At 42.8% G+C, this 12,689-nt stretch overlaps 1 protein-coding gene across 4 annotated transcripts in view; it reads right to left on the bottom strand.

Moving 5' to 3' along the window:
• The window catches only part of OSBPL9 (oxysterol binding protein like 9), an 86,635-nt gene that overhangs the window by 68,784 nt on the left and 5,162 nt on the right, over positions 1–12,689 (bottom strand). For all 4 annotated transcript variants that reach the window (XM_075832983.1, XM_075832986.1, XM_075832987.1 and 1 more), the window contains exon 2: positions 5,147–5,197. In XM_075832983.1, the coding sequence (XP_075689098.1) occupies positions 5,147–5,197 (51 nt within the window). The remainder of the gene's footprint in view (positions 1–5,146; positions 5,198–12,689) is intronic.

Genomic DNA, 12,689 nt, shown 5'->3' with positions numbered 1-12,689 from the left:
GACCACCGTACTGGCATAGCTCTACTGAATTGGAGAAAGAGCATGGAAAGCTGCAAAGTGCAAGTTAAATGGCTACAATGAGACCTTACAAAATGTTCATAGCAGGCGTTAAACTTCTGGTTTCCCAAAGATGCCAGTAAATACAAGTCCGAGTCATCCTCTTCTGTTTAAGGGAACATGTTAGGTTTGTGGCCACTAAACCACCAACCAGCATGTTATACAGACGGGGTTTAGCGTTCCAAACCTGCCCAAGTAGTTTTGGCATTAGGTAGTAATAGAACTTGTAAATTACCCGGAAAGAGTAGGAGAGACGAGTCCAACGGCATCGGGCGCACGCGCATATGAAGCAGAGGACACTACACCTCACGGACTCTTCGCTTTTATATTTTACTATATCTATTAACTGGGTTTTCAGAAAATAATAAATCATATCCATAGGATAGGTGATCATTTTCTGATTGTTGGGACCACCACCAATCGTAAGAACAGGGGTCCCGAAACCCCAGATTTCGGGCATTGAATAGAACGGCGGTTCAGCATGCCCACTACTGCTACATTTTAAGTCTATGAGAATGACGGCAGTTTCCATCATTCTCATAGACAGTGAATGGAGCGGCGGGCACATGCTCGACCACCACCCCATACTACATCCTCCTCACTGCAGGGAATGCGGGAGGAAGGATCTGGGGATTAGGGACCAACATTCTCGATTTAGCGGGGCCTTCAGCGAGCAGAAGATGATCACCTTTCCTGTGGACATGTGACAAATCCCTTTCATTTTTTCTTTACTATGGGGGCACAGGATAGCAGGGAACACGTGTTCTCTGCGGTCCCCATACATAGATCACTAAGTAGTGATCTATTCAAAACAGTCCATTAGATCACTGTTAAACCAGGATCACACATGCAGTTTTAGGTGCAGTATGTGGCTCAGTTTTTTTTTTAAGCCAAAGGTGGATACAAAAAGAAGGAACGGTATAAAGAAAAGACTGATGTAACTCCTTTATTTGTGTCTATTCCTGTGTTTAACTTAAAAAAAAACAAAAACAGATTGTGTCTTCTCTGCACACGACGGAGCCCCCTCTGCACCGACAATCCCTGTAACATCACAGGGTTCCCTAGCATCTGTCCAAATACAGCAGAGGTGGACTCTATGTGGAAACATAGCGCTCAATATGTACTTCGTGAAAGGGAACAGATTATATGTGTGACTGCCCGATCTTGCCGATGGCATTGTATGTAGAAGCAATGTGACATCAAAGAGAGCAAGTAAATGAACCTGCCTCTGGCACAGGGACCGTGCCATTAGCCCAGTAATTTAAGTGGGGTGGGAAGGAAGGGGTATAAATGGCATTTTTTTACCCTGTAAGCAAAGTACGGCACCATTGTAAAGATGCAGTCACTTTTGCCACTGGGATTGTGCACAGCTGCATTAGTTGTGCACAAAGTGGGACACTCCGTTTACTCAAGGACTCCGGGCTCAGTAACCAAGTAACACAGAAAATGCAAAGAGACAGAACTCCAGAGTTAGGCCTCATGCACACGACCGTAAAAACTCCCGTTATTACGGGTCGTAATTACGACCCGTAATAACGGGCTCATAGACTTCTATTGGCGACGGGTGCCTTCCCGTTTTCTCACGGGAAGGTGCCCGTGCCGTTGAAAAAGATAGAACATGTCCTATTTCAGGCCGTAATAACGGCACGGACAGTCCATAGAAGTCTATGGAGCTAAAAGACGTTCATACTTACCGACAACTTCCTGCTTCCTCCAGTCCGGTCTCCTGCCCGTTGCCTTGGTGACGCGTCCCTCTCGACATCCGGCCCGACGTCCTGGATGACGTTTCAGGCCATGTGACCGCTGCAGCCAATCACAGGTCAATCACAGGCTGCAGCGGTCACATGGACTGCCGCGTCATCCAGGGATGTCGGGCTGGATGTGAAGAGAGGGACGCGTCACCAAGACAACGGCCGGGTAAGTATGAATTTCTTTAACTTTTATTACAGAAAAGGCTGTCCCTTCTCTCTATCCTGCACTGATAGAGAGAAGGGGCTGCCGATTAGTGCAGTGCTATTTTGCCGCCAAAAACATGCTCGTAAATACGGGTGGAATACGTGTGACACCGGACCCATATTTACGGGCACGGGTTCGTAAATACTGGTGCAAAACGGGTGGAATACGTGTGACACCGAACCCGTATTTACGCCAGTATTTACGGGTGGGAAAAAATACGGTCGTGTGCATGAGGCCTTACTTCACTGGAAAAATGTGGACTCTAAGCCTTTTCTCAGGACCTGTGTGTGAATAAAGTGTAGCTAAACGTTTGACAAACTTCTGACATGTCATAGTGACATGTCAGAAGTTTGAATTGGTGGGGGTCCGAGCACTGAGACCCCCACCAATCGCTAGAACAAAGCTGCTGAAGTACTCGTGTGAGCGCTCATCTGCTTTGTGTCTGTTCGGCTATTTCCGGAAATAAATGTATTGGTGTACGGACTCAATACAAAGTCTATGAGCCCGTACTCCGATACATCGGCTTTCCGGAAAAAGCCGAACAGACATGCAGGTTCAGCTGCTTCATTCTAGCGATTGGTGGGGGTCTCAGTGCTCTGACCCCCACCAATCCAAACTTCTGACAGGTCACTATAACATGTCAGAAGTTTGTCAAACGTTTAGCTACACTTTAAGAAAGTTCCCTTGTGGTCAGCCTGAAATGTTGCCTATAAAAAACAAATCTCACAAATCCGTGAACACTCAGAAATCTACAGTGAAACAATGGAACAGTGCAAAAAGCTTCTTAGTAATCATATTACTATGCTGTAGAGTAGCTTCGACAGCAGGACATTCATCTTCAGGACTAACAAAGTCCTCGTTTTCAAAGGACTAATCTAAAGGATAATCTGACAAGCAGATTCTGTGGGATGAAACAGAGTAGTCTTTCCAGACGTACATGCTAAACAAACGTAAGCAACCCCTTACCCAACTTTTTATGCCGTTTAAAACCATAAAATATACAACTGAAAAACAAACAGAAACAGGACCACCAGCACAGCTTTCCTGATAAACTTCGCTGTAAACTGGTTCTAACAGAGAACCTGCACTAAGACAACATTAAAGTGTATCTAAAACTCTATCCACTGGAGGTTGTGTGTATATCAGGGCTACATGGTCTTATTAATGTAACATAGAATCATGTCTTAACCCTACCAAACAAGTAAAACAGGAATAAAATAATAACATATCTATTGGAGAAGCCAAACGTCTAAGATGGAAGTGCTGCCAACTACATACCGCTCAAGAGAAGTGTTATTTTAGCACAAGATACCGCTTCACCCCATTTAAGAGTTGCCAGGTATAAAGAGTAATGGACACTGAACACAAATAACATTATTTCATATCGAAGTGAATTTGTCCGAACTCAAAAACCTATTCTAACAAAGGGCACTGCATATACAGCAATTAAAGCTCTGCTCCAATATTTGATGACCCAAAAGGCCATTCATCCTGGTTATAGTAATTGTGGGTCCTCAAAAACAGCTGATGCCACAGTTTTCTATAGGTCAAAACTATCGGGTATATATTGGGGACCCAACCGACAAATTGGAAAAACCTCAAATCTCTCAAGTGTCAGAGACATTATAAGAGACTTGTGCAGGCACCAGACAGACTGCGTTTCTGAACACTGGAGCATGACCCGGTCTTCTTGCACAGAGTTATGTATAGCGTCTGCTTAACAAGGAACTATAAAAAACATCCGGGTCTGATGCATCCTGGAAAGCCATGTCTATACCGTCACACGAAAGAAAGCAACAACTCCACATTGCTGCTTGATTCTGGACATATGTGTGGATAGACCTGCACAGAGCCAATACATGGGGGACCAGGTTGTATACTTTGGTAGCAACAACAAGTGACGCCAAACTCCTTTAAGTATTGATACAATTTGAAATCTATTTCAACCAGAATAATTGGTAATTAAATATATTGCATATGGCATTTACCCGCTTACTTAAATGGGCACTGTCATCTCGACAAACTTTGCATAAATGACTAGAACAGGCGATTTTAAGACACTATGTAATATAACTTATCAGAGCAACAAGCCTCTGTTACGCTGACTTTCACTCTGAAAATTCAGCTATATCCATCTCAAGTCTGACTGCAGCTCACATGTATCAGATTACACATGTCTATAGAAGCTCATGGAGAGGGGACTAGGAAGAGTGAGCCGGAAGTGCAGGAGATAAGAACAGAACGACAGGCAAAGGAACTTTCTATCACAACCAAAGAACTTTATTCACATCAGTACTTCTCTATATATGTCCTGCATGATCCGGAGGCTTTTTCTGAGTGAGAAGCACCAGTAATTGGCTGGACCCATTGCTTAAAGGCTATGTACACCTTTGAGGGTTTTAGTTTTTTTAAATAAATAGGTTCGTATTTTTTATTAAAAATGCATTTTACTTTTTTTTAAAGATACAGCTGTTCTGTATACTCTATTGTTCGCTATTCACTGAATCCGTCAGTACCGCAAACCTGATGGGTTCAGTGCGAGAGAGTCCTGCATGTCTCGGACTATGAACTTAGATGTGATCGATTACAGGTGGATCCTGCATGTCCCACTGACACTGAACCTGTCAGGTCTGCGGGACTGACGGATTCAGTGAATAGTGAACGATAAAGCTGTTCTGTATAGAAAGTACAGAACAGCTTTTTCGCCAAAAGTAAAACGATATTAATAAAAGCTAATTAAGAAGTTACACAAAACACACTAACTGATCTGTTTATTAAAAAAAACAAAAAAAACACAACCCTCAAATGTGTCCATAACCAATAACCCCATTTTGTATGTACCATAGTGGTAAAGTTTTGTTATTGCAACAGCTGCAAACTAAGACCCTGCAGTTCCTGACTATAGTCATTAATCACATATGGTATGTCCTTGGGGACAGTCCATATCACATATGCCCCATAAATTATCAGCTATAGAGGAAGTGCTGATCAGGATAGCGGAAGACGGTTTAGATTTCCCTGGCCATTATGGAAACAATATAGCACTAAAAATCCTGCCTAACAATACTAGTTCAGAGGAGACCTGTGTCAGAGAAAACATTTTGAAATCTACACGATATATGACAGTACTTACTCTGAGTCGGACGCACCCACGCCGTGACCCCCTCATCATTTTATCTTTTGACTGAAAAAGAAATGGAACGAGAATTTCTATTATTTATTGAGAATACATTGCTTCTACCTTATAACAGAATCCATTAGGTATACTTGTGCTATTTCGCCACCGTCCCTCCTGAACTAAGCGTACATAAAATATTTAAAGCATCATCTGCTTAGGAAAAACAAATAAATAAATCTAAATCCACATATTGGAGAGAAAAAAAACCAAACAGAACTCAAGTGTGACAAGCCCATTTTTAAGTCAGAAATACGATCACAGTGGTTGTCACTTTATTTACCATCCACCAGCTAAGAAGTTTAGACCGAGTCCTCACGAGACAGAAATTATGCAGATTTTCCACGTGACAAATCCGCAGCGCATTACAGTCTTTAACAAATCTCGTCCACAAGCTGCGGATGTTTTAATCTGCAGCATGCTCATTCTGTTGCGGATGTTCACCCCTTTCAATGCAGAAGGGGTAAAATCTGCACGCAAACCGTGCAGATCTTGCTGTGGAAAATTTTGAGACCAATACGCTACGTCATCATGCATCATGGTCCTGAGAATTGTAGTCAAACTACTTTTCAAAAATTGCCCTAAAAACATAAAACAACTGGACACTTTATTTTACTTTACTTTGTAAATAGTCTCGGTAAAAATGATCAAAACGTTCCTTGTATACAGCTCTTATGCAGACCTATGTGTCTCCAGGGGTACAGCCTACGTTTAGACTAAATAGGCTATGCTTACATGTCACAGATTTACCATAGGCAAATCCGAAGTGAATTTTTCAGAGACACCTGAAGTTAATATTTCCATTTCTGACGCGGATTGGCGCTGTTGTAATTCAATGAAGATAACCCGCCGGTTTTCATCGCAGAATCCGCATTAATAATAAAGACACTGCAAATTTTCTATTCTGTGGCGGGTTCATTATTCCACATGTGTATTTTCTTGAGTGCGCATTTAATACACCATTCACATGCATTGCCGGCAGACTGAGCGGATCTTGTGAAGATGTAGGTGCGGAATCTGCTCCTAATTCCTGACACAATCCTGAGGGCAGCTGTACAAAGACGGCAGGCAGACCTGGGGCCTTTGTTAGGCCCCCAGATTACCATAACAACCGTGGTTACCGGCCCATCGTATCACGGTGGGGGCGCAATGGCTTGTTTGAGGGTGCGCCCCCCTGATTCTAACACTTTAAATGCCGCGGTCGCGATTGACCATGGTATTTTAGGTGTTAAAACGGGCAGAATCAAACGGATCTTTGATTCGACCCGTTGCAGTGAGATATCGGCTGCGTAACACAGCCGTCACCCGCTGTGTATGGAGCGAGCTCAGCCCATGAGCTCGCTCCATACTTCTCCTTAACCCTTATCACGTACAGTTACGTGATATTGTGTTAAGGGGTTAAGAAATCTTTAACACCAATTTCCTTCCTATACATTTTTAATCTATAAAAGGGGATATGAGAATGGGACTTTCCCCAGAATAAGGATCCATTCAGACCTCTAAACCACTTTTAAAAATGTGTCCACCCATTTATCTAGACTTTTTCTTTTCTCAATATATTATCATCATCCCCCTTAAATTTTAATTCTAGTGAGCCCCATTAGGATATCTCCCTCACAGTAACATACAGCAGGAAACAAAACCTTAAATATACGTCTCCCTAATAAAGATCCCACTACAGGTACACTCGTATGAAGCGTCCTTGTCCATCTTACCATATTTTAACCTTTTTTTTGTATTTTTTATTATCCCATCCGCAAACGAAACAAAAAAGCTAAAACATATCCATCTCTCTCTCCTCCCCTCATGAATACATCCAACCTCTTATTGCAACCAACAACTCCTCCAACTCTACCTTCCTACTGATTGCTAGGTAGATTTTTTCTTATTGTAGCATCTTCCTCACATATTTGCTCCAGCAATTTCCCATAAGTCGATCCTGCTTGATGCATTTAAACATAATGGTCCTACACGTCCAATATAGCAGTTTCACTAAGACTTCTTTCTTAATATCCCTTGTACCCTTAAAGAGGCTCTGTCACCAGATTATAAGTTCCCCATCTCCTACATAACGTGATCGGCGCTGTAATGTAGAGAACAGGGTTTTTTTAATTTTAAAAACGATAATTTTTGACAAAGTTATGAACAATTTTAGATTTATGCTAATGAGTTTCTTAGTAGACAACTGGGCGTGCTTTTACTTTTTACCAACTGGGTGTTGTACAGAGGAGTGTACGACGCTGACCAGTGACCAATCAGCATCATACACTTCTCATTGTTCCAGCCCAGCTTCTAACGTTTTGCAGTATATCGTCTTTTTTACAGGCTTCTGCTAAGCAGAGGCTGAGTGAAGGCAGCCCTGGGGGCCTACTTTAGGACCCTTGGCTGCCATAACAACCGTTGTCACCCCCCGATGACAGGGTGATGAGCTGTCGGAAGGGGCCACCCCACTCTTTTCAACACCTCAGATGCTGCGGTCGCGATGGACCTCAGCATTTTAGGCGTTAAACAGCCAGGGACAGCACGATCACTGCTCCCGGCTGTTAGTCCCGGGTGTCCGCTGTAAAATACAGCCGACATTCGCAGCATGTGTGAGCGCGCTCCAGACATCACCCCCTGCACCCGGACATAATAGCATGTCTGGGTGTGCTAAAGGGTTAAGGACATCCTCTCAGAATCTCTATTTGGGGACATGATCACAACATATGGATCAGGTCTGCCTCTTCTCCTGCACACTTAGGACAGTTTGCTTTTCGATCTCGCTCAAAAATTATCGTTTTTCAAAATAAAAACCACTGCGGTTACCTACATTACAGCGCCGATCAGACTATGTAGGAGATAGAGCACTTATAAGCTGGTGACAGAGCCTCGTTAAAGATTTTAGCCAACCTATATGGTGAATAATGCGCCCTATTAACAATGAAGAGTTGTGTGACACTAAGCGGAGGTCCAGGAGATAGTTTAGGAATATTTCCAAGTGTTCTCTTCCATTGGAGCTCTCCTATCTCCCTCATATCTTGTATTCATCTCACCTGAGCAGAGATTAGAATAGTTCGACCCATTACTTTATATATCTTTGAGAGTCTCGCTTTCCTACCACATTCCTCTATTCCCAACATCAAGGTTACAAATGGGTTCTCCTCCAGCTCCTCCGTCATTTCCCTCTATTTATAACCAAGTGCACGTCTGAGCTGTAAGAACCATAATCTATCTTTCTTCGAGTCCATATTCCCTAGTTAGCTCATGGACCAGTTTTAGTCCTTCTCGAAGGATCGGTCCTAATTTATATATCCCCTTCAGCTTCCAAAATGTATACCTCATTAGTAAAATAATCATCTCCCATATTTGTATTCCCCCATATAGGCGTACCACCATAGTAACCATCCGCTCCCAGTCTCTTAGCTACTACTTCCCATACCATAGTGTACATATACAAAGAAGGAAACTCAATCCTGTATCTTCTCCCCATTCCAGAATCTCAAACATGTTATAATTCTGCCAGAATGGGAATCTATATCCTAGGGCCCTAACCCAAACATTAGCATTTTTTGTATTAATAATCTTATTAAATTGCGCAGACAAAAAATAGTCTCTCGTTGCTGGAATTGCCAAACCACCACCATCAACCGGTTTCCTCAGCTGTTCAAGTTTTATTCTAGGACGTTTCCCCCTCAGAACAAATTAGCAAAAGTTATGAATATCGCTTCTGCCAACAAAAAATGTTTGGTAATAAGATCATTTTAAATCAGCGCCACCCTTGCAGCCAACCCCATATCCAGTTTTTTCCATATCGGAACCTTCTCTCCTATGCATTTCAAGAGTGGGGCTACGTTTAACTTTTCATACTCCTTTATATCAATAGAGACATTAAACCCCAGATATTTGGAGTCATCTTTTTTTTTTGCTATTCTTTTTAACTGCCCTCCTGGAGTATGTTCCTTTTCATCAAATCGGTAAGATAGAAGATTTTCCCCAGTTAATACCCACACCTGACATTCTATAGTATTCATCAAATAGGTTAAAGATAATCCCAATAGAATCATGTGTACCCAAAAACAATAAAATATTTTCTTATATAACTTGCCAATGGCTCAATTACTAGGTCAAAGAGCAAAGGGGATAGGGGACAGCCCTGTCTAGTTCCTCTATCAAGCCAGAAGGGGTTTTAAAAGGTAAGAAAGGTATAAAGAAAAGACTGATGCATCTCTTTTAATTTGTGTCCAATCCTGTGTTTGGATCAAACATCTGCACAAACAACTACACCAAAAACTGCATCAAACCTGTGTGTGATCCTGGCCTTAAAGGGGTTGTACATGGACAACTGATAACCTATCCACAGAAAAGGTCATCAGTATATGATCGGTAGGGTAACGACACCTGAAACCCCATACCGATAAGCTGCTTCGGCTGCCTCTCAGCACCAAATGTTTGAACGGTATGTAGTAGTTGGACCCGGAAGCAGGTGGCTCTGACCACTACGTAGCGGCCGTTTTGCAGGACTGCAGCTTTGCTCCTATTCACCTGAACAGCAGAGCTGCAGTACTGCATCTCGACCGCTACTCCATGACCGGAGCAAACTGCTTCCAGTATGGACGTCCGGTGCCCAGAGTCAGCCGAAGCAGCTGATCGGTGCGGGGTACGGGTGTTGGACCCCCACCGATCATATTCTGTGGATAGGTCATCTGTTGTCCAGTCGTGGCTCAAAAAGGTGTTTATTTTGCCTTGGCGCAAGCAAACTACCAAATACACTTTAAAATCCATAGTTATATATTGCAGGTATGGAATGTATTCAAAGTTATTCATTTCTTTTTCTTTTTTATGGACTGCAGGTCTCCGCGACATGCTTACAAGCAGAAAATAAAATTATATTGCTGCACATCTAAAGCACTTTAAATACGTAGGATATATGGGACCAAAAATGTGAACTGATCCTACACAACATGTGACAGGACGCACTACTAGGCTTTTAACAACCACCACAATACATAGAATAAATTGACGATATAAATATGCTATTCTGTCTCCATACATTATCTTAACAAATCCGTGCACTAATATGGAAGGATACATAGGACAGAAGAGCGATAGGACAGTAAAAGCTATTCTGGATTTTCCCCCCGTTATCTTTCACACGAGCTCCAGCGCAGTCGCAGCCGCCCATGTCTGCACTGACTATGGGTAATTTCACACAAGAGATGAAACCTCAGACGCTCAGTCACGAAAGCATTGATGCATAATAATACAGGACTAACATTTATACAATCTGCAATTGCTCGTTCCAGGCAATGTTCATTACTACGCATCAGTGCCCTCCTGATTAAATGGCAAGCTTAAAAGCCAGCGCTGTAATTGTTCATGTGCGGTTACCCAGAATGGCTTGTCAACCCCGAGTCACAGGGTCTTGCCCAACAATGTCACAACACGATTGACATATGGAATACATATTTGTTGATATAAAGCTCAGTGAACCGCAGCCAAACGCTTCTACATGAAGTCTGGTCTTGGTCAAACAAGGTAGTGCCCATTCTAGGCTGGCATTTGTCAACAAAGCTTCTCCACTATTGTTCCCTACAGTCTGAGCATGTGATCACGGGATGGGGGGTGAAACAGCCACAAACAAAAAAAAAAAAACATTGTATGTTGTGCGTCTTATATTTCACTAATGGCAAATAGTGGAAAAACACAAGCACAAAAAAAATGCAGCATCCCCCTCCCCCCCAAAAAAAAAGGATGGCTTTCTTCTACTACTGGGGCTTCTGATCTTGCATAAGAAAAAGAACACTAATAATAACAATAATAAAGGGGTGTAAAATTATTTATAAATAAATGGAAAAACATTACTAATAAAGTGGAAAAAAAACCTACATGTTGCTGCCAATCTAAACCAATACTAAACAAAATGACTGTAGCCAAGAAGGGATCCCATTGAATACTTCACACTAATAAAAATGGAAGTTAATCATTGTCAAACCCTAAATGACCGTACTTTTAGGCACAATCTCTTTTTGAAAAAGTGACCGAGTATAAACACCCACTTTTCTACCAGGAACAGGGACTGGGCATGTTCTCAACTCCCTATTTCAGTGAGCAAGACAGTGTTGCAGTTCCAAGTACAGTGAGTAGTCGGTTGCATTAAAAAAGGACCGGTCACCTGCCCAAAAAACTGCAGTTGACATCTCCGTTAGGATATGTTCACATAGAGTTTTTTGCAGGCGGAATTTCTGCCTTAAAATTCCGTTTGGAAGTTTGAGGCAGATTTTCCTCTCCCTGCACGCCGATTTTCGCCTGCGGCCATTGAGCGCCTCGGGCATAAAACGCTGCGAAATACACTTTCTCTGTCTCCCATTGAAGTCAATGGGAGGTCAGAGGCGTAAACGCCCAAAGATAGGGCATGTCCCTCCTTTCTCCCATGAGGCGGTTTTACCGCTCGCGGGAGAAAACCGCCCCCGCCACCCATTGAAATCAATAGGAGGCATTTAGGGTCGTTTTTGACGAGTTTTGCGGCGCGGTTTCTGTGTCCAAAAAACTCTGTGTGAACATAGCCTTAGATTGCAGGCGCCTCACAGATTCTGAAGCTTTTTATTTTTTTCTTCCAGCCCCCACCGTTCCTGAGCTATTGGGGCAGTTAGTTCTGGTGTCCGATATGCAAATGAGGCCTTTAACTGTCAAGTGGGCAGTTACCGCTTATCAAGTGACAGGCATTACCCACCCACTTGACAGTCCGAGGCCTTATTTGCATATCAGACACCAAAACTAAGGGCACCAATATCTCAGCAACGGTGGGGGCTAGAAAAAAAAAAGTCAAACCTGTGAGGCGCCTGTAATCTAACTGAGAAGTCAACTGCAGTTTTTTGGGCAGGTGGCAGGTCCTCTAAGCGCTGCGCTCACTTCATTCTAAGGATCGTGGGGGGGGGGGTCTCAGTAGCTGGATGCCCATTGATTAGTAAGTGATGGCAAATCCTAGAGATATATATACCATCACTTACTATAGTGGAAAACCCCCTTTAATTGTTGGCTGAAGACGAATCATATGGCCAAGTTGATTTCTCAAACATTTGTGCATTATTAAAAAATCTGTTATTTTACTAAAGTCTGAAAAATATTTTGCAAATGCAAAAAATAAATCCATTTCCCTTCCAAGGACACCAGCCAGAAAACAGCATGTGACGGAGACACATGACAGGATACACAACACTTAGCGGAAAGGATTTCTGGAGTGGATTCCGCAGCACAGACGTTAATAATGTACGAGTAGTTATCAGTTGTCGACACTCCTACACAACTCACCAGCTGCAGACCACATAGATGCAGCCCCTAGATTTTATTTCCATCGGTGGTCTGCAACCTGCAAGCTCTCCCGTTAAAATACTGCGCCCAGACCGGCTGTCAGGGACAGCTGAGAGTTGTAGTTCCACAAGAGCTCGTATTACGCTGCGAAATACACTTGATATACGCCTGCAAACAACTTCCCATTTATTTCAATGAGAGATACACGGTGTAG

This window comes from Rhinoderma darwinii, chromosome 7 (assembly GCF_050947455.1).
Source record: "Rhinoderma darwinii isolate aRhiDar2 chromosome 7, aRhiDar2.hap1, whole genome shotgun sequence".
Lineage (NCBI taxonomy): Eukaryota > Metazoa > Chordata > Amphibia > Anura > Rhinodermatidae > Rhinoderma > Rhinoderma darwinii.
Note: the sequence above shows the minus strand (reverse complement) of the source record. Positions and strands in the feature narration are given on the sequence as shown.